Raw genomic sequence first — 22,769 nt, forward strand, 5'->3', positions numbered from 1 at the left:
AGCCTAACAAAAAATAAGGTTAGTCTAACGAAAAAAACAAAAAGTATTGTTTTATTCTAAGTTCTTGTTGGGACAGAATGAACTATCCCTTTGTACCCCACTACACATTATAATACACTGCCGCCTTCCTTTAATTCTGTTGCAAAGCTATAGAAGAATACATGCTGTTTTGTTTAACTCAAGGTTTATTCTTTAAAAAGCTGCAGTAGAAACTGACATACTACTACAAGATCTCTAATAAAAGGTTTCTAGATAAATTGGTGGGGAATTTATCATACCCTCAGTTAACAAGGTTTATTTTAAAAGGGGAGACATTACTTATTCCAAGAAAGAGACAATTCAAATGTGAATTATCTACATAAGACATTAAAACTGAAAAAAAAGTACAACTCATTAACAAAGACAAAAGAACTTTTTATTTGTCTTTCTGCTGGTTTCTTTTTTAGGGGGACAGAGAAAGACTTTTTAATACCCCTCTTCGATCATAAGCAACTTGTTTAATGTTTCTCTTTTAACCAAAGGAAATATTTTCACTATCCTCCAAACCAACGTTATGGGCTACCTTTAATTTATAGTACTATAAAGACAGTGCATCCAGATTTACACACAATTTCATGATTCACTTCTATAAACAGTCAAACCTTTACAAACTTTAAAAATTGGCTTTGCGGCACTTTGGTAAACTTCTTTAATAGTGACTTAAGTTAAATCCTTGAAGAATAAATAAAAAGGGCAGGCAATCATTCTGTGGAATTTTGCTTTTGTTAAGACAGGTAGAGAATTCAGATATATTTGTTCTTCTAACTATTTGCTTTTCCTACATTTTGAAGGGAAAACAACACAGTTGACTGACTCCACCTTCCACAGAATATTCTGGGGTCTATCCTCAAGCTCTCTTTGGGTTCTCTAAGCTGATTATGAGCACCAAAGAAGGGGTGGGAGAAAGTCAGAAGGACTTCTCTAATTGAATACCACAGAACATACATGCTTCTATTTCAGTAAAATCTTAAATTATGACTTTAGTAGTCTCTAAAAGGTTAAAATCATGTCACCGACCTCAGCAAAGCTGCAACATATTATTTTTATCCTCAGTTTCAATTCTTTAACCTTCAAGGAACCAAAATGAAATAAAAAATTTAAAACACATGATTGTAAGCAAAGCTTAAGCCTTTATATCAACTGAGAATTAAGAATTTAAGTCACTAATCTTCTTAATGAGCTACCTGATATAACACATTTTTTTAAAGGTAGAAATTCTATTAACCTCCGGATTCTAGAGTTTAACAAATATTGATTACAGTGCTTCCTACAGAATCATGGTCACCTCCCAAATGTTATCCACAATAAAAAGAAAATTATGAAAGTCAGAAAGCAGCTTGATTGTCAGTATTATCAGTTTCCATCTTCTTTAACCCATGTGAAATGTCCAAGACATGTGGTAGAAGAAAAGGAATCAGGCTATTTCTAGAATTCATGATAACAAACTCACTATGAGAACATTTAAAGAAATTCTGAGTTCACATTTAAAATTAAGAGTCCTATTAATAACCAACAAGCTAAAGTGTTTTCTATATCTCACTGCTCTGTTTATTTCTAGCAATTTACAGAGAAGTTTAGCAGAACTGTAAGGGTTTTCATCAGTTAATTTTGACCATAAGCCAGGTCACATGACAGAAACTGTTATACCAAATATTTAAAAATTAGAGCTGTGCTGGAAAAAAAAATGACCTAGAATAAGAACTTGAGAGAGACAGAGACTGATTTTCTGCCAGAGACAATTTTACAGCCTCAAGTTTCAGAAGGCAATGCAAAAGTAAAATTGGTTGTTGTTCCTAATTATTTTCTCCATTTGAATATTAATCAACATAGCATCAAGTCTAAAATTTGCCTACTAGTAACATTTTCTTAGTAGTCATCACTTACAGAAGGGATTCTGAATTTACATAACTGAGAAACAAATCTAACAGGAAAAAATTTAGGGCCTGTTCTTATACCTTTGAATTAATGATGAATAAAAACAGAACTAAACTTAATGAAGGCACTATTGTAAATAGCAATCTATACCTTACCTACCCCCACACCTCAAAAAAGATCTCCACCAGAAACCGAGAATTATGTTATGGCCTGTTAGAAAAAGAAAACTAAGAAATTGTAACATTAAGAAGGGAATTGAATTATGATCTCTACACCTGAAGGTATACTGACATAATAAACTATTTGTCAGCAGTACCTTGAAATCTTTGAAACTATAAAAGTACTAGTCTTTGAAAAAGCCCACTTCACCACCATAAAGTTTATATAGTGAAAACATTTACCCAAACCAGTGGTTCCTACACCATAATGTGGCTCAGAATAACCTGCCACTTGTTAAGAAACAATGCTGGGCCCCACACCCTGGGTTTCTGATTCACTAGGTCTGGGGGTGGGGCCCAATATTATGCACTCCTAACAACTTCTCAGGTGATGCTGAAGTTGCGGGTCCCAGGACCACACACTGAGAACCACAGGCCTAAATTATTAAAGGTACATCAACACAGCCCTAACCAAAATTTTGGTCAAGATGCATGTAAACCAATCAGGATAGAATAATGCTTACAAAGAACGCTAATAAATTCACCCTTATTACATCAAAACATCAACATCTGCTTCGTGGTCTTCCTCAGTCACTTTCAAGGACAGCACTTCTTCATTAAGGAAGAGCCCACTGAGCCTCTCCTTCCGTGCCTGCCTCTGCTCTTTCAGTTGTCTCTTGCGGAAGGCCTTCTGCTGTAACTTTCGCTGCTTGGATCGCTTCTGTCAAAACAAAAATTTCTAAATCAGTTAAAGCTTAGTTCTTGGCATATCCACCAAAAAATGTATCACAAATCAAATTATCTATTTTCCAAATTTTAAGAGCCAATCAATGTCTTTTGCAGTATAATCCTTGTTCCAGTAAGTGAGCTTAGACCTTAAATGTTTTTTTCAGGATTGCAATTTTATGATATTTGGCCAGTGACTCTTCTGATTAAGAAGGGTTGAAACTTGATCATTTTGGCTAGTTATAAATAACTAGTCATTTCAAATACTTCTTTTTTAAAAATCCAATTAGGGTACATTGGTGTCAATGCATAATTAAAACTAGGGGACAATATCAAATACAAGTGTAGAGTATATTGCCCAAATCTTGAATGCTTATGATTCTCAGGTGCTTTTCATCTACAAACACTAGCAAGTTTACAATGGACAGGAAAAAAATGCTTTTTTCTTATTAGGCAAATACCATCTTAGAAACCCAGTGGGTACTTCAATCCTTGTTGGTGGTGAACTGATGTCAAATAGGAATGACCACATAACTACAGAAATCCCTTGGCAATCAACAAAGCTGGCTATGTTTCTACTACTTCCCTAAGAACCAGGGAAGGAATCACTGTGCATCTTCGTCACCACTGGGTTGCCAAAGAGTTAAAGAGATACTCTTATCATCCTTAAACTAGCTCCAGACTGTCCCCACTGCAAAGAACTTAAATCCCCTGCTAAGCCACATACTCATTTTATATATACTTATGCCTTTTTTCAGTGCCTGATAATATTACACAGAATTTTCTCAACCATGAAAAGAGTAGACAGAAATTATAGAAAGCATTATTACATTTTTAAATTAACTAAAAAGAAACATTCAAGATTAAAACACTCAGAAAACATTTAAGACACATAAAAGACAACATTCTTAGGAGCTAATAGACAGCAACATCAGCAACATAGTGAGATTCGCTCAGTAGTGAGTTGCAGTCAATATTGCAATCTTGAGAATAACTCATTATGTCCATCAATTTATCGAATGTTAAACAGACACAAAAATCAGATAAAATTGAATGCAATATGGTTGTGGGTCAGAATAGCATTTCAAAGAGTTCAGCCTAGAGTGCTTTTTTCTACAGCAGAGCATCCTGCTTGTTCAATTACAACCAAAACCCACAGGCATCTAGACAGCAGGATCCTTTAAACTCTTCAAGAAATTTATATGAAGGAGTACTAATGTTAATATTGAAAGGTAAAGTTTTGTATTGATTAGACTTTTTACTTTTGAATCCCGAATCCGCTCTGCTGCACTTGCAGATAGGTTGCTGTCACTGTGTGCTCGACTCATGTTGGCACTGGAGTTTGAAGCAGAGTTTCCAACACTGGACCCACTGCTGCTTGCAGAACTGACCATGCTGGCACTGCTGCTGCCGGCGCTGGCACTGGCACCGCTCACTCCACTGGTGCTTGCACAACTAAAGTTGCTTCTCTTCCAGGCCTCTCTTGCAGGCCGTTGGCGAGGGTTATGCTCCTTGATATAATTTCTGACCTTGGAAGACACAGACAAAAACTGGTTTGTGTTGTACCTTGATGTTCTACCCTCAACATGCTGGGGGTAATATCATATTGTACTTGATCTAAAAGACTGCCAAAAGTGTTGCAGATGCATAAATTTAGAAATCTCTAAATTTATAAATAAGTACCAGAAAAATGGACAATGTTCAAAATTCCAGAAAACAGTTACAGAGCTAGATTTTTAAAGCATACAAATTATCAGTAAATGGAAGGCCATTAGTCTTTAGAATTTAGGATTAGAAGAAAATACCACTCTGGTGAGGTGTGATGGTTCATGCCTGTAAACTTAGCACTTTGGGAGGCCAAGGCAGAAAGATTACCTGCACCCAGGGGTTCAATATCAGCTTGAACAACAGTGAGATCGGGTCTGTACAAAAACCAAAAAAATTAGCCAGGTGCAGTGGCATATGCCTGTAGTCCTAGCTACTTGAGAGGTTGAGATGGGAAAATTGCTTGAGCCCAGGAGTTTGAGGCTGCAGTGAGCTATGATCACACTACTGTACTCTAACCTGGGCAACAAAACAAAAACCTATCTCTAAAAAAAGAAAGAAAAAAAGAGAAAGCACTATGAAATAGAAACTAACAACAAAATGAAATAGATGAGCTAGGCATTTGTTAAACTCCACTTAAAATGATTTAAATAAGTTGCTGATTTTACCTAAGATTAGACTATTTCCTAAATCTTAGCTAGGGGCCAACAGTATCTGTCTTCAAATATGAGACATCAATTTACCATACTAATGAAAAATTTTCTAGAATGTAGAAAATTATAGTATATCTGTTGGGAAAAATACTCAGAGAAATTTTTCATAAATATGATAAATGCAAAACAAATCAAAAGTAGAACAAAAATATTCATTTAGCCATGTGCCAGAGTAAAAGAGCAGCCAAGAATGTAGTAAGAAGATACCATGTATATTTCAGAATAGTAGAGGGAAAAGTTATTAGATTTTACCCAGGTTCAATTACTCCATAAAACTATTCAAATCCCTCAGCTTAGATGTTTGCCAATGTGTAGCTCTCATTAATTTGTATTTTGATTGTCAATTAGTCTCCTGTAAGTTAAGTTAGAATAAATCTATACCTTGACCTAACCACCCCTTCGGTGGTGATATTAAGTTTCAAATTCTAAAACATCAAAAAGCAGGTTCTAGATCCACACATTCCAGAAAAGTATTGCCAGGTGAGATGCACATAAAACCTCTTAAAACTGCATGTTCTCCAATATATCACCATCATTTTTTCTAATATTACATTCCACAGCAGTGATTTTTACCTTAATTATGTATGTAAATATATATACTTATTCAAATCTACATTTTATAAGATGGTGGTATTTTGACTATCTAAACATCTGTATTTTCTTTACATACCTGTTTCAGTTTTTCATCTGTGAGACAGTTAAGTTCAATAATAAACTCACTGTCTGTAGGGGATATTTGAGCAGAAGGATCAATGATTTTAATGATATCAAGTTGCTCCCGAAGACCCATCTCAGTACTCACTTTGCGACTCAGATACTCAATATATTCCACCTATGTAATGAAAAATTACAACCAATAATATCATTGCTAAAACCTCTGATCCTTTAGTATGTGTCAATTATGTGTTTTATATGTCAGGTCTTAAGATAACATTTGTTCCCCGAAAAAGTCAGCTAAAGCTCAAATTCAGATTTACTAAGCAATTCACATTTACCCAGTAGCTTTTTTTTTTGGTAACTTTATTATAGAGATGGAGGTACAAGTCAGGATTAGGTACATAAATATTCTACATACAGGTTAAGTTTGAGCCTCCAACTGGTCCTCGCTTGCATCTGTTTAGGACGAGGTACCCTTTGTGCTGTTGTTACATGTTCCCCGCGAATCCCCTGCAATGTCCTGGGACTGCCAATCCCTCCCTTGTGCTATTGTGATTAATGTTCAGGTCACACTTATGAGTGAGAATATGTGATATTCAGTCTTTGTTTCGTGAGATCTACCCAGTAGCTTTAAATAGGCAATAAACAAGCTTCACATATTCTCCACATATATGCTTTTAATTAAGGATGTCAAGATAGTTACCTGCTCATCATTTGTCATTGCACTCCAAGGAAGTTCATCTAAATTCCGGTGCTTGTTTTTCTTTTTAGGAAGCAAGCAAGGTGAACTTGGAATACTGGGTATGACGTCAGAAAGTACATCACTCCCACTGGCAATGTCACTGCCTGGTAACTTCATAAAAAGAAGAATGTGAATTGGGAAGGCAAAAATTTTCAAATTACATTTTAAATACCAAAATATAACTCACATATTGATGAAAAGTTACTTTAATACAAGACTAATAGCAAATACAGAATCAGGACATTAATTCTGATTCATGCCTATTTTATAGAAAGCAGCAGCATCAATATACTCTTTGTATATACTCACTTACTCAATAAAAGAGGTTTTCCAAAAGCTTAAAATCATAATCAAGACTTATTAAAATGGTAACTTCAGAGCCAATCATCATTAAGGTTTTTAATTTAAAATGCAAATGTGACTAGGGCTCACATAGCATAATGAATAAGCAGCACTGGTTTCCACCTCAGGAGACCTAAGTGAGCTGCCACTAACTGGCTTTTTGCCAGAGACTGTGCTAAACATACTGCCAATATAAAGACACATCACCATCTTTGTCCTCAAGTCTGTATTAATCTCAAGACAATTAAAATAATTTAATATATGCTGTTAATATAAAGCAAAAACACTTTAAGAATCAGAAATACTACAAAGGAATTGTTAAAAAAAGATAGAAGGAAGACAAAGGAGAAATAAAAGCAAGTACAACACATAAATCAAATCTATATAAAGTGAGACAAACAGTAAAAATACATGCTGTAATCTTACATTACCTGCTAGAGTGGATTTAACAGTTTTACTGATGTATACTCAACACACAAAAATTGCACATCTTTGATGTATACAATTTGACGAGTTTGCATATATGAATATACCTGTGAAACTATCACCAGAATCAAGGTAATAAACATCTGTTACTGCCAAAAGTAAACATGAATTTAATTGTAAATAAATGTATTTTAGTCATTCATCAAAAAGATAAGGTCTTTTTCTTCTGCAAGGAGTACATAATAATTTTTAAATGTATTGCTTTCATTTCTACAAAGTACAAAACAGCACTTTTTTGCTTTATTTTTCGTTTTTATAGAGTTTGCAATTGTATCTGAACTCCAAGTGATTTCTAGGCTTTTGAAGTTACCAAAATAGAAGAGCTACTTTAGTCATGAAGACCACTATGACACAAGTATTTGAACTCCTACTGTACACAGAGCACTATAAGAGGTATAAGAGATTCAAGAGAGTGTAAGTCCTTATACTCTACTTGGAAAAATTACAGTAACACAAACATACAATAATACAACATGGGCACATGACAAATGCAAGGTTTGAGATGACAGATCATTAGTGGAAATATCTAGCAGCAGGTTGAAACTGTAGGATTAAAGTTTGGGAGAACTACAAGGGACTGCAGGCAGGCATTGGAGAGTCGATTGCATAGAAGAGTAAAGTCACAAAGATGAGTTCAATCACTATGCAAAAGATAACTATGATGTTTAGAATGAAATTGTCTCAAGTTAGAAAAAGATCATTCTTCCTACACTCCCATAAATAGCTACTACTTCAAAAAACCACATTTTTACTATGGTAGTCATTGATGAATCCAAGTCCGTGTGTGAATTCCAACAATTTATATGCCTTCTTTAAAAATATCATTAGCACTGCTTGAATTGTTCACCCTTGGCCCTAATGTTACCTAGTCAGCATTATGAAAGGATGGTTGCTGAATGCACACATGAAGGTCATCTCTTTTTCAGCTTTTAATGGCAAAAAAAGGAAATGCTTTGCTATTTTCCCTTTGAATTAAAATCACATTAGAAATCTCCCTAGAGTCCCTAAAATAATGAAATACTTCTTATCAGATGAAAGGCCTCCACTACTTCAAGTTCCTTTGATAAGACAGAAAAAGGAATTCCCAAAACATCTATACTTTCAAAATATAGCAAAAAATTTTCATCTAAACCTTTAAAGAGTATTATCTGCTAAGTGCCAGACTACATGCTAAGCACCAAAATTTGCACCTTTAATTCTGTTTTTGTATGTGTTGGGGGAGGAGGTTAAAGAGGGCAATTAATTTTTGGCCATTTTTTCAGGGAGAAATAAAAAGACCCCAGAGTTCAAATCCCAGCTCCACTGCTCACTAGTGGTGAGATCTTCTGTAGGTTACTTTATTTCTCTGAGCCTCAGTACTTGCAGTAAAATATGGTCAATACTATAAAGCTTTTTTTTATAACTTTTGAATTTTTTATTTTAAAGATGTAGGGTACAATTTGGGGTTAGGTATGCAAATATTCATTATGCAGGTACCCTTGTTAATGAGGTGTTCTCCCCTTCCCCAGGCAGATTCCCACTACTGCCAATCCCACCTCCCTGCCCCGCCACTCCCACGCAGTTTTCCGCTACTGCCAATTCTTTTCTTATAGTATTACGATAGTTGTTCAAGTTCTGCTTATGAGTGAGAACATGTGATACTCAGTTCTTTGTTTCTGTGAAAGATCACTCAGTATTATAGACTTGAAGTCAATCCAGGCTGCTGCGAAGTTCATTTTGTTCTTCTTTATGGCTGCATAATATTCCATCGTGTATATGCACCACATTTTCTTTATCCAGTCCTCTTTTGATGGGCAGCACAGTTGGTTCCACGTTCTTGCTATTGTAAACAATGCTGCAATAAACATACGTGTAGAGGGATCTTTTTTATAGAGTGATTTGAGTTTTTCCAGGTATATTCCCAGTAGTGGGATTGTGGGGTCATATGGAAGGTCAATTTTTAGAACTTTTAGGAATTGCCACACTGTTTTCCACAGAAGCTGTACTAGTTTACACTCCTACCAACAATGTAGAAGTGTTCCCTTTTTGCCACATCCTCTCCAGCATCTGTTATTTTTTTGAGTTTTTGATGATGGCCATCCTGACTAGAGTTAAGTGGTATCTCAGTGTAGTTTTAATTTGCATTTCTTTGATGACTAGTGAGGATGAGCATTTTTTCATGTATCTATTGACTGCTTGTACATCTTTTTTTTTTTTTGAGAACTGTCTATTCATATCTTTTGCCCACTTTGTAATGGGGCTGTTTGTTTTTTTCTTTTCAGCATATTTGAGTTCCTAATACCATAAATCTCAAAGGATTGTTGAGAGGTTAAAATGCGATAACATGATTAGCACATAGGTGACACTCAATAAAGAAATGTATATTTCGAGCCGGGCTCGGTGGCTCAGCCTGTAATACCGCACCTTTGGGAGGCTGAGGTGAGTAAATTGCCTGAGCCCGCGAGTTCGAGACCCGCCTGGGCAGCGAGACCTCATCTCTACAATAAATCAAAAAATCAGCTGGGCGTGGTGGCGCATGCCTGTAATTCCAGCTACTCGGAAGGCTGAGGAGGAAGGATCGCCGGAGCCCAGCAGGCCGAGGCTGCGGTGGCCGGGAGCAGCCACTGCATTCCAGTTTGGGCAACAGAGTGAGACTCCAACTCAAAAAAAAAAAAAGGAAAGAAAGAAATGTATTTTTCTTTTTCCATTCCTTGCCATGATTTTGGATCGGGTCAACATAAACCCTTAGATAATGTCACATATTGCCAAAATGGCTGGATTAAGTTTCACAAGGTAGTGTAACAGAGTGACAGAAGAGGAAAAAGGAAAAGGCATTTAAGTAAGGAGAATAAGCTAGTAAAATCATAGATGGAAAAAATAGGGTGAGGTGACATATCATAGTTATATCGTATCACTTAATTATACATCAAAATATGATTGAAACTGAAAATCAGTACTAGGTATTTGACAGCTCCACAGAAGAACCAAAGTTGTCATATGATATGTAGAAGTAGGCCCATAACATTTTCTAACCAGAAGTAACTTGATGGAACTGGTCTTCAGGGAAGATTAGTTAAAAAGCACTATGGTGACAGAACAGAGTGATGAAAGACTAGAATTAGACAACTCTTGTTGTGATCTAGGCCTAGATTAAGATAAACAAAAATGGAAAGGCAAATGGGAACAGATATAAAAAAATTTCAAATGAGCCGGGTGCAAGGGCTCACGTCTACAATCCCAGCACTTTGGGAGGCTGAGGAGAGAGAACTGCCTGAGAGCCCAGGGGCTCAAAACCATCCTGGGTAACTTGGAGAGACCTCATCTGTACAATAAATTAAAAAAAATTAGTTGGGTATTGTGGTGGGTACCTGTAGTCCCAGCTACTCAAGAGGCTGAGGCGGAAGGATCGCCTGAGCCAAGCAGGTCAGGCTGTGGTAGCCGAGTGTGTCACTGCATTCCAGTCTGGGTGATAGAGTAAGACTCTGACTCAAAAAAAAATTCAAATGAAAAACAATTTACAAAGTTGTTTCATAACTGAATGGATAGTGTATTAAAGAGTCAGATGTTGAGACCAGAAAACTGGTGACATTTCACAGCAGTCATACAATGCACCCGGAATACTACACTTAAAGACCTCAATTTTTACAATAAGGGAACTGAAATAATATTATAGATCTTCTAGTTCAACACCCTTATTTTACAAATAAGGGAAAGTGATGTCCAGGGAGGGTCATACAATTAATGGTAGAATCCAAAGTAGGACATAAGTCTTGTGCTTTCAACTATGCCAGACAGTCTAGCCTTGGAGGTAGTTTGGAATGAGCGAAGAATGCGATCTAGGATATAGAGAGTTTGTAGTGATAATGCAAGAAGTAAGCATAAGTGTCCTTTGGACAGACAGCAATCATTTTTCACTATGCTACAAGACATGTCACAAAGCAGAGTTTATTTTTTTTCCCATGGAAACACTGTAATTGGAAGCTGCATCACTGACCAAGGACTCAGCATCAAATAATAGGTAGGTATTAAATAATAAGGTCATCCAAGTGGAAATGTCAAGTCGTCAATTAGATATATGAGATTAGAGAAGCAGTTGTACAGCAGAATTAATTGTATGGGCTCCAAGATATGTGTTAAACTAGCAATTTTCCATTTTATAACAGCTGATGTATTTCAGAATAAAATGCTTAATAACTCCCATCTCATATTTTTCATGGACAATATTTGGCATATTTATATTATAATCAGTTATTGTGACACAGGGAGAATTAAATCAAATATCTGCCATATTTTATGCAGGATGTGGCAGAATTTTATGAGTAAGCTCATTTCTGTAACAGCTGATGTGTAATTTCAGATTGGACTTCTAGGTTTCAAGTGTGACAGCTGAATTACTCACTCTTTAAATTTTCTAAGCTTTCCTGCTCAACAAATAGAAATAATTTCTCAAACTCGAAGACTCATCAAATATATGATTAATAATAAAAGGACTGCAAGCAAAGAAAATTAGCAAAGCAAAACACTAAGATGCTACTTCATTCTAAGGCTAAAAATCTCATCTCATAAAGTAGTTAGCATTTCTCTTCCCAGAGAATCTATAAATCATATATATTTACTTGAGTGGTAACTGAAACATCTGTTAAAAAGAGAGATTTAAATAGATGCGGTTTTTAATCACAACAGAAGTAATACAAGGTTTTAAACTATAGTAAATTAGTTTTAGCCTGTATTAATCCTAACATAATTTGTAATTATCTTCTTGGATAATTTACTGCTCATCATTATGAGATCCCACAAAGAAAAGACTGCATGTTAAACCTTTCAGCATATTTAAATAGCAAATAACCATGGTAACAGAGTACCCGTACTCCAATTTCAGAAGTGAGAAAACATATTACTAAGGCAGATCTGATTTTTGTGGTTGGGGATGGTTTTCCACTCTACTACTCATGGAAAGACTGAAGAAGCCAGCAATTAAAACTTGAAAATGCCTGCCACCTTGCAATATTATGGACGATAACTCTAAATAAATCACATGAAATAAGCAGAAAAAACATTTCTCAGAATTGTCAGGACTCCATCTGATTATACATTAAGAATCCTTGCAGTCTGATTTTAAATACAAAACATGCACTTAAAAAGAGACACTGAAGAAAAAATACCCACACAAAATGATCACTGTTGTGTTATTTTTAATTTTAAAAAAACTGAAATAGATGTAAATAAAAGAATGGTTTCACACATTCTGAAACAGGAACATTATGCAGTCACCAAAAAACTTATTATGAATAACATGACAAAGATTATGACATGTTAAATAAGAGAATCTTATTAGAAAATTTTATTCAGAAGAGGAAGAAACACTTCCTAACTCCTTCTATGAGGCCAGCATTATCCCAATATCAAAGCCAGACAAAGACACAAAAAAGAAAACTATAGACTGATATCCCCTATGAATATAGATGTAAAAATCCTTAACAAAATACTAAAAAGCTGCATCCAGAAGCAGATTGAAAGTTCTCCTCTAAGATCAGGAAAAAAACAAGGATGCTCAATTTCATCACTTCTATTCAACACTGTACTGAAGATCTAGCTAGGTAATTAAGTATGAAGCAAAAGGCATCCAGACAGAAAAAAAGAAGGAAAACTATCTCTATTGACTGATGACAAGATTTTCAATACAGAGAACCCTAAAGAATCCACATGGGGTGGGGGGAATCTATTAAAGCTAACAAACGAGTTCAGCAAAGTTGCAGGACATAAACTCAATATAGAAAACATCAATTGTTATTTCTACATCTACACTAGCAATTAACAATCTGAAAGTGAAACGAAAACAATACCATTTACAACAGCATCAAAAATAAAATATTTAGAAACAAACTCACCAAGGAAGTACAAGACTTGGACACTGAAAACTACAAACACAATTGAAAGAAATTAAAGAAGCCCTAAACAAAGACATTCCATCTCATATTCATGGACTGGAAAACTTAATATTGCTAAGAGGGCAATGCTCCACAAAGCCATCTACAGATTCAATGTACTCTATATCAAAATTCTAGCTACTCTTTTTGCAGAAATGGACAGCCTTATCCTAAAACTCATATGGAATTGCAAAGAACTCTAAGTAGCTTGAACAATATTTATAAAGAACAATGAAAAGGAAGAACTAGCTGGGCTTGGTGGCTCAGCCTGTATTCCTGCGCCTTTGGGAGGCTGAGGTGAGTGGATTACCTGAGTCCGCGGGTTTGAGACCCACCTGGGCAGGTGAGATCTCAACTCTACAATAAATCAAAAAATTAGCCGGGCGTGGTAGCGCGCACCTGTAGTTCCAGCTACTTGGAAGGCTGAGGATCGCTGGAGCCCAGCAGGTCGAGGCTGCGGTGGCTGGAAGCGGCCACTGCACTCCAGTCTGGGTGATAGTGAGACTCCAACTCAAAAAAAAAAAAAGAAAAAAAAAGAAAAGGAAGAACTTACACTTTCAAACAGTGTGGTACTAACATAAGGATAGACACATCAATGAAGTAAAATTAAGAGTTCAAAAATAGACCCACATGTCTATGACCAATTAATTTTTTTTTAAGACAGGATCTCATTCTGTTGTCCAGGCTGAAGTGCAGTGGTACAATCGTAGCTTACTGCAGCCTCAAACTTCTAGGCTCAAATGAGTGCTAGGATTACAGGCGTGAGCCACTGTGCCAGGCCTGATCAATTCATTTTCAACAGGGTACAAAAATCATTCACTGAGAAAAAAAAAGTCTTTTCAACAAATAGTGCTGGGACATCTGGATACCCACATGCAAAAGAATGAATTTGGGTGCAGGGTACAGTGGTGCACATCTGTATTCCCAGATACTCAGGAGGCTGAGGGCAGGAGAAGCACTTGAGTCCAGGAGTTTCAGTCCAGCCCTGGTAGCATAGTAAGATGTCATTTCTTAAAAAAAGAATGAATTTGGACCCCTACCTTACTCCATATACACAAAGTAACTCAAAATGGATCAAAGACCAAAACATAAGAACTAAAACTCTAAAACTCTGAGAAGGAAACAGGTGAAAATCTTCAAGATCTTAGATTTTAAAATATGACATCATAAACTGGGCGCAGTGGCTCACACCTGTAATCCCAGCACTTTGGGAGATGGAGGCAAGAGGATTGCCTGAGTCCAGGGATTCAAGACTAACCTGTGCAACTTGGTGAGACCTTGTCTCTACAATAAACCAAAGAATTAGCCAGGCATGGTGGCACATGCTTATTGTTCCAGCTACTTGGAAGGCTGAGGTGGAAGGATTGCCTGAGCCCAGCAGGTCTAGGCTGTGATAACCGTGAGTGTACCACTGTACTCCAGCCTGGGCAACAGAGTGAGACTCCCACTCAAAAAAAGTAATAAAGTAAAATAAAATATGACATCATAAGCACAGTAAAGAAAAAAATAGATAAATCGGACTTCAAAATTTAAAACTTCTGTGTGTCAAAGGGCACTATCAAGTGCATAGACACTATCAAGTGAAAAGACAACCCACAAATTGGGAAAACATTTTTGCAAATCATATATCTGATGAGGATTTAATACCCAAAATATAGAAAGAGCTCTCACAACTCAACAATAAAAAGAAAAAACACAACTTTTAAAAGGGCAAAGGATATGAATAGATGTTTCTCCAAAGACATACAAATGGCCAATAAGCACACGAAAAGATGTTCAACACCATTAGTCATTAGGGCAATGCAAATCAAAACTACAATGAGACACCACTTTACACACAGTAGGATGGCTATAACCAAAAAGAAAGACAATGCCAAGTACCAACAAGGATGTGGAGAAATGGAAACTTTCACACATTACTGGTGGAAATGTAAAATGGTGCAGCCACTCTGGAAAACATATCAGTTCCTCAAAAAAGTAAAACAGAGTTCTCCTGTGACTCAGCAATTTCACTCCTTGGGGATATATCTAAGAGAACTGAAAATATAAACTCATATAAAAACTTGTACCTGAATGTTTATAGCAGTGTTATTGATAACAGCAAAAAAGCAGAAATGACTCAAATGTTCATCAGCTAATGAATAAATAAAATGTAGTACTGTATATCCACAGAATGAAATATTATTCAGCTACAGAAAGAAATGAAGTACCGTTATATGCTACAACATGAATGAACCTTGAAAACATTACATTACGCTTTGGGAGCCCACAGGTTCGAGAACCACCTGGGCAACTTGGCAAGACATCTCTACAATAAATCAAAAAATTAGCCGGGTGTGGTAGCGCGTGCCTATAATTCCGGCTACTCGGAAGGCTGAGGGGGAAGGATCACCGGAGCCCAGCAGGTTGAGGCTGCGGTGGCCGGGAGCGGCCACTGCACTCCAGTCTGGGTGGCAGAGTGAGACTCCAACTCAAAAAAAAAAAAAAAAAAAGAAAACATTACATTAAGTAAATGAAGCCATATACAAAAGGCCATATATTATATTAGTCCATTTATATGAATGTATAGAAAGGAAAGTCCAAAGAGAAAGTAGATGAATAGTTTCCAGGTAATATAGGCAGTGGGACTATGTGCTGATGGGTATGGGATTTCTTTTCTTTTTTTGAGCTGGAGTCTCACTCTGTTGCCTAGGTTGTCATGCAGCAGCATGCTCACCATCACCTCAGCTCCGACCTGTTGGGCTCAGGTGATCCTTCTGCATCAGCCTTCCAAGTAGCTAGAACTACAGGCATGTGCCACCACGCCTGGCTAATTTTTTTGGATTTATTGTAGAGGCGAGGTCTTGTCAAGTTGCCCAGGATGGTCTTTAACCCATGGACTCGGGCAATCCTCTCTTCTCGGCCACCCAAAGTGCTGGGATTACAGGATTGTGCCACTGCACCCAGCCGGGGTATGGGATTTCTTTTGCAGGGTGATAAAACTGTTCTGGAATTAGATAGTGGTGATGGCTACACAATACTGTGAGTATATTAATAATCACTGAATTGCACATTTTAAAATGATTTAAATGATGAATTGTATTTCAAATTTTTACATTTGAAAATTTTTATAACTTTGTATCCAAATAATATTTTAAAAATAGAAGGGTTGTGAATTACTATTTTCTCTTTAAAAAATCTCTTACTTTCAGTGTGGCATTGTTTATAATCACAGAAAAACTGAAACCAGCCTAAACAGCCATTATTAGGAAACTGATTAAATAAATTATGATAGTTATGAAGAACAATGAGATGTATGAGGGGTATCCCCCCAAAAACGGAATTATCTTTTGGAGGGTAGCCCCTTGTAGCACATGTGGAATTTGTTTTTCTGGATCAAATGGTAAACCAAAGTTTTTATCTGGAAGTTTTGAGAAGGTTATGTCACGATTTGTGGAAGAGACATCCCAAGTTGTGGCAAACAGGTGACTGGTTCTTCCACCATGACAACATACCTGCCCACACCATGCTGAGCGTTCAGTAGTTTTTTTTTTGTTTTTTGTTTTTGGAGTCTCACTCTGTCGCCCAGACTGGAGTGCAGTGGCCAGGGGCCTCGACCTGCTGGGCTCTGGCAATCCTTCTGCCTCAGCCTTCCAAGTAGCTGGAACTACAGGTGCGCACCACTACACCCGGCTAATTTTTTGATTTATTGTAGAGATGAGGTCTCACCAAGTTGCCCAGGCGGGTCTCAAACCCTCAGGCTCAGGGAATCCACTCACCTCGGCCTCCCAAAGTGCTGGGGTTACAGGCTGAGCCACCAAGCCTGGCCTGTTCAGTAGTTTTTTAATAAAAACTGGCATGACCTCTATGTCCCACCCTCTCTATTCACCAGATCTTGCCCAGAATGATTTTTTTTTGTTTGTTTCCCCAGATGAGAAAAGTCCTCAAAGGGAAACATATTGCTGATGGGGAAGAGGTGAAACAAAAAAAATGGCAGAAGCACTAAGAGGCATCAAAATCGATGAGCTCAAAAACTGTTTTGAGCAGTAGAAAAAGCGTTTTGATAGGTGTATTGCATCAAATAGAGAATACTTTGAAGGTGACTGAAGTTTAAACATGTAAGAATACATAATTTTTTATAAATTCTGGTGGGTTTTAGATCCCTCCTAGTATTAGTTGAAAAAAGCATAAGGCCAAACAGTGGCTAAAACATGATCCCATTTGTATTTTTAAAAATACGCAAACATACTTGTATTTGTGTAACATCCTAACAGAGGTAACCACAGTAGACTGGGACTTGAAGACTTTCATTTTTAATGTGATGGCATTCTGTATTATTTAAATACTGTTTGAAATAAAATAATATTCTATTCCTCTTTCTGGAATACCACTTCAAGCATTTAGATGGCTTTCAAACATATAAGGAGTTCAAGTACTGAATAAAACCTTTGCTGGATGCAAGAGAAGTTTCTTTAAATGTTACTGTCTTTTACAATTAGAAAATGGATGTTACAATAACACAATTTACATTTTCTGATAAACCGTACTCCTTGTAAGGCAGCATGGTCAAACAATTTACCACAAAGTCATTTTATACAGTACATATGCCACAAGAAGAAAAAAGTATATCAGACAAAAAAAATCTCTACATACTAAGAGAATATAAAATGAGAAATCATATATTTCTGATAACAGAACCAAAAATTACATATTTATGGTAATAATGTTTAATTATTTTATATATAAGACCCGATACATGTCCTATAAGGACACAAAAGCTATTCATAATTAAGGTAGAAAGAGTAAATTTGCTTGGATTCATGCATAGAATGGTACTGATGATATATAATAACGGTAATATTATACCAGTATTAATTACACAAAAATCTACAAAATGGAATCTGTAATATCATGAGCCTAAAAAGCACATTAGCAAAAATAAAGGATACATATTCCATCCATTTTTAACCTTAAAACATGTTGTTAGAGAATCTCCAGGATTGGATAAACACTAGAGAGATTTACTTTGACGTAGAGATGAATATATCATAAGAAAAATTTATACTTCTACTTCTGTAATGATGTCAGTAAAAGAAAAAGATACCTACCTGCCATTCAAACTCGCTATCTGACCAATCCCAGTAAGTACTAATAGAAGAAGAGACATCACTGCAGACACTCCCCTCAGGGAATAAATCAAAAGAAGTGAAGTCTTGATCATCTAACAGGGAATAGCAATCATCTTGATCTCCAACAGAAACAGATGAGAACAGCTCCTCACTGCATTCTGAGCTGGCAACACTTGTTCCACAAGAAGTTAGATTCCACCTTCAAAAACACAACACAAAAGAAATCACAAGAACTACAAAATTCACACAATTTTAAGGCATTAACAGAACACATTTATGACATTTATAAGGAATGCATTTTTTGTACTTTTCAATAAAGTCTTTACCTTTCAAGAAAATATACCAAAATATTTATTAATAAAATATGTCTAGGACTTGTCTCAAAATAATAAGGGTTGGGGAATTATAGATAAAACACAGTGCCATATGCGAATAAATGTGTTAAAGCTAGGTGATATAATCATGGGGTTTATTACACTATTCTACTTTCACACCTCTCAGAAATTTTTTATAATAAAATGGTTCAAAAAAAGATATGTTAGGAATAACGCAAAACCTCAATCCATAAACAAAACACATAGCATAGTGGTTATGACTAAGCTCTGGACTCAGACTGAATTCAAATTCTTGCTGGCACTTGCTAGCTATTTGATCTTAAGCAAATCACAACCTCTCCAAGACTGCTCCCATCTTTAAAATGGAGTTACAGTGACAATTACATGAGAATGCGTAAGAGCACTAAGTACATATAAAAAGTGCTCAGTACATGACAGCTATTATTATTAAATTAAAGGAATAGGGGAGTAATTGTAGGGCAGAGAAAAGCACCAGCAAAGTACACAGGTAGGAATTCAAGACAAGTTTGCTATATTTAAATAACTTTTACATATTGTTATACAAGCTCATTGCAAAGATGCTAGAATAAGAAAGGAATGGAAAAGAAAATAACCAATAATCTCATTATTCAACAATAATCATAATATTTTGGTACTTAAATTTCACATACTTTTTTAATAGAATCACCAATTATTTTGTGTATATATATTTTAGTATCCTTTGTTCGCTTAACACTATATACTGAACATTTTCCTAGGTATAATCCCTACTTAATATTTCACTGACTGAATGCATCACAGTTGAACCTTTATAATAGCTAGGTAGGTTGTTTACAAGTTTTCATATAACAAATAATACTAAGATGAATTTTCTTGTTTATAACTATTTATCAAAAACTAATTCTCTCAGGATAGGTTGCTTGAACAGTAAGTACTGAGTCAAAGAATATGAACACTTTTTAAAAAAATTATTTATTTATTTTTTATTATGAAGTTGTGGGGTACAGGTACAGTTAAGGGTTAGGTAGACAATTGCGTTTCATTCAGGCACCCTGTTGATATGGGGTGTTTCCCCGTTCCCAGACAGATATTTGCTACTGTTAATCCCATCTCCCTCCCCCCACCATAGTTTCCCAGTACTGTCAGTCATTTTCATATAGTATTGTATTGGATGTTTAAGGTCCATTATATGAGTGAGAACATGTGATACTGGGATCTTTATTTCTGTGAGAGGTCACTCAGTATTATAGACTCTAGTTTCATCCAGGTTGCTGCGAAATTCATGATTTTGTTCTTTTTTATGGCTGCGTAGTATTCCATCGTGTATATGTACATTTTTTTTTTAGTTGTAGTCTTACTGTCGCCCAGACTGGAGTGTAGTGGCACGCTCCTGGCCACCACAGACTCAACCTGCTGGGCTCCGGTGATGCTTCCACCTCAGCCCTCCAAGTAGCCGGAACTACAGGAGTGCGCTACCATGCCCGGCCAATTTTCTGATTTATTGTAGAGATGAGGTCTCACCAAGTTGCCCAGGTGGGTCTCGAACCCGTGGGCTCAGGCAATCCACTCGCCTCGGCCTCCCAAAGTCCTGGGATTACAGGTTGAGCCACCAAGCCCAGCCGAATATGAACACTTGTAAGGATCACGGTACATTCAGTAAAACAGCATTCTGAAAGGCTGTACCAATTTACACTTCCCAAGCAAGTATATAAAACCTTAACAGCACTGAAATTTTTATTTTTATTTATTTCATTTTATTTTATTTTATTTTTTGAGTTGGAGTCTCACTCTGTCGCCCAGACTGGAGTGCAGTGGCCGCTGCTGGCCACCGCAGACTTGACCTGCTGGGCTCCGGCGATCCTTCTGCCTCAGCCTTCCGAATAGCTGGAGCTACAGGTGCGCACTACCACGCCCGGCTAATTTTTGATTTGTTGTAGAGATGAGGTCTTGTCAAGTTGGGTCTCGAACCCACGGGCTCAGGCAGTCCACTCACCTCGGCCTCCCAAAGTGCTGGGATTACAGGCTGAGCCACGGAGCCCGGCCTGAAATTTTTATTTTAAAAGTATTGGCCGGGCTCGGTGGCTCAGCACTTTGGGAAGCCAAGGTGAGTGGAATACCTGAGCCCGTGGGTTCAAGACCAGCATGGGCAACCTGGCGAGACCTCGTCTTTACGATAAAAAAAAAAAAAAAAAAAACAGCTGAGATTGATAGCACGCGCCGGTAATTCTGGCTACTCGGAAGGCTGAGGTGGAAGGATCGCTGGAGCCCAGAAGGTCGATGCTGGGGTGGCCATGAGCGTGCATGCCACTGCACTCCAGCCTGGGCAAAGGAGTGAGACTCCAACTCAAAAAAAAAAAAATGTTTACCTAGGGCGGAGTACAGTGGCTCACGCCTATAATCCCAGCACTTTGGGAGGCCAAGGTGAGAGGAATGCCTGAACCAGAGGGTTCAAGATTAGTGTGAGCAACTTGGCAAGACCTCATCTCTACAATAAATCAAAAAATTAGCCGGGTGTGGTGGTGCATGCCTGTAGTTCCAGCTACTTGTAAGGCTGAAGTAGAAGGATTGCCTGAGCTGAAAGAAGTTAGGCGCTAGTGATAACTCCACACCTGTTTAAGGCCAAGAGATGTATTAAAGCAGTGGCTACAAGGGAAAAGGGAAAGGGTCTGTGGCCACCGGATTGGGGAGAGAGAGAGAGAGAGAGAGAGACAGGGGAGAGAGAGAGCAAGAGAGTGTGAGAGAGAGCGAGAGAGAGAGGGGGAGAGAGGGGAAGAGAGGGCGAGAGAGAGGGAGAGAGGGCGAGAGAGTGAGAGAGAGGGAAAGAGGGCAAGAGTGAGAGAGAGAGAGAAAGAGAGCAAGAGAGAGAGGGAGCAAGAGGGAGTTATGCAGGGAGAGGGGTGTATTTATGGGCTTGGCAGGGGCCGGAAGGGGACTGGCGAGGGGAATCGGCGAGGGGAATCGTGCATGAAGAAGCCTGAACCTAGGGCCTTTGTTGTCTAGTGTGGCTTTACCATGTTTGGCACCATTATGGGAGCCGCCCCTCTGGCTGTTTCCTGTACCCTTCATGAGCCCAGCAGGTTGAGGCTGCGGTGGGCGGGAGCATGCCAGTGCCCTCTGATCTGGATGACAGAGATTCAAACTCAAAAAAAAAAAAAAGTTTACCTATCTAATAGGATAGACACATTTTTATATCAGATTTTATTTCTTTGATTACTAGTAAGATCAAAATTTTAAATATTTGTTAGCTATTCTCTTACAGTGTTTTTCAAAGTGTTAATGTTTTCATTGCTGATTTTGTAAGAGTTATGCATTGAGGATATTAACATTTTTTTCCTGCAGTATTTGTTATAGGGGCTTTTGGGGAGGGAATCTTGACATCTATCAATCTGTTTTCTTTTGTAAATTTCCACTAGTTTTAAAATATTAATCAGATAATCCTCATTGCTTTGGTAGTAGCAAAGGGAATTAATCCTTAAGATAATGATTTAGTATTTCCAATACTAATAAGCTCCAGAAATAATGACTTCCTGAAGAAAAAACGGTTATTTATCTATTATTAGGTTATTTCTCATCCTTCATTAAATCTGGGTTTTCTTAAATTTTGTATTTCATTTTTAAAAACTTCCTCCCCCATGTTGTATGGCTAATCTTTTTTTTCTTTGAGTGGGAGTCTCACTCTGTCACCCAGGCTGGAGAGCGGTGGCAAGCTCATGGCCACCATAGCCTTGACCTATTGGGCTCAGTTGATCCTTCTGCCTCAGCCTTCCAAGTAGCTGGAGCTATAGGCACGCGTCACCACACCCAGATAATTTTTTTTTTTTTTATTGTAAAGATGAGGTCTCGCCATAATTGCCCAGGCTGACCTCAAACCCATTGGCTCAGGCAATCTTCTCACCCTGGCTTCCCAAAGTGCTGGGATTATAGGCGTGAGCATCCGGTCCTGTATGGCTAATCTTTAATTCAGAAGTTCTTGATTTACAAAATTTGAGCAACCTGAAAATTGTATGGCACCTATTGAGCTGAAGATAGCATCAAAAGAAGCACTGAAATATATACATACAAACTATTATAGTTCAGTAAATAAAAAGCAGATGTCAGCTGGGTGCAGGGGCTCATGCCTGCAATCCCAGCACCTTG

General features: G+C 37.3%; 1 protein-coding gene across 2 annotated transcripts in view; it reads right to left on the reverse strand.

Moving 5' to 3' along the window:
* Positions 1–964: 964 nt before the first annotated feature.
* Positions 965–22,769, reverse strand: part of FAM199X (family with sequence similarity 199, X-linked) — a 29,532-nt gene continuing 7,727 nt past the window's right edge. The window contains exons 2-6 of one of the 2 annotated variants that reach the window (XM_008066579.1): positions 18,277–18,496; positions 6,417–6,566; positions 5,727–5,888; positions 4,061–4,327; positions 965–2,793 (exon numbers count right to left, since the gene is read on the reverse strand). In XM_008066579.1, coding sequence (XP_008064770.1) covers positions 2,623–2,793; positions 4,061–4,327; positions 5,727–5,888; positions 6,417–6,566; positions 18,277–18,496 — 970 coding nt within the window. In that variant the 3' untranslated portion in view covers positions 965–2,622. The remainder of the gene's footprint in view (positions 2,794–4,060; positions 4,328–5,726; positions 5,889–6,416; positions 6,567–18,276; positions 18,497–22,769) is intronic. The other variant, XM_021716843.1, reaches the window with a different exon arrangement.

Source organism: Carlito syrichta, unplaced genomic scaffold, assembly GCF_000164805.1.
Source record: "Carlito syrichta isolate Samal-C Ts95f unplaced genomic scaffold, Tarsius_syrichta-2.0.1 Scaffold309016, whole genome shotgun sequence".
Taxonomy (NCBI): Eukaryota; Metazoa; Chordata; class Mammalia; order Primates; family Tarsiidae; genus Carlito; species Carlito syrichta.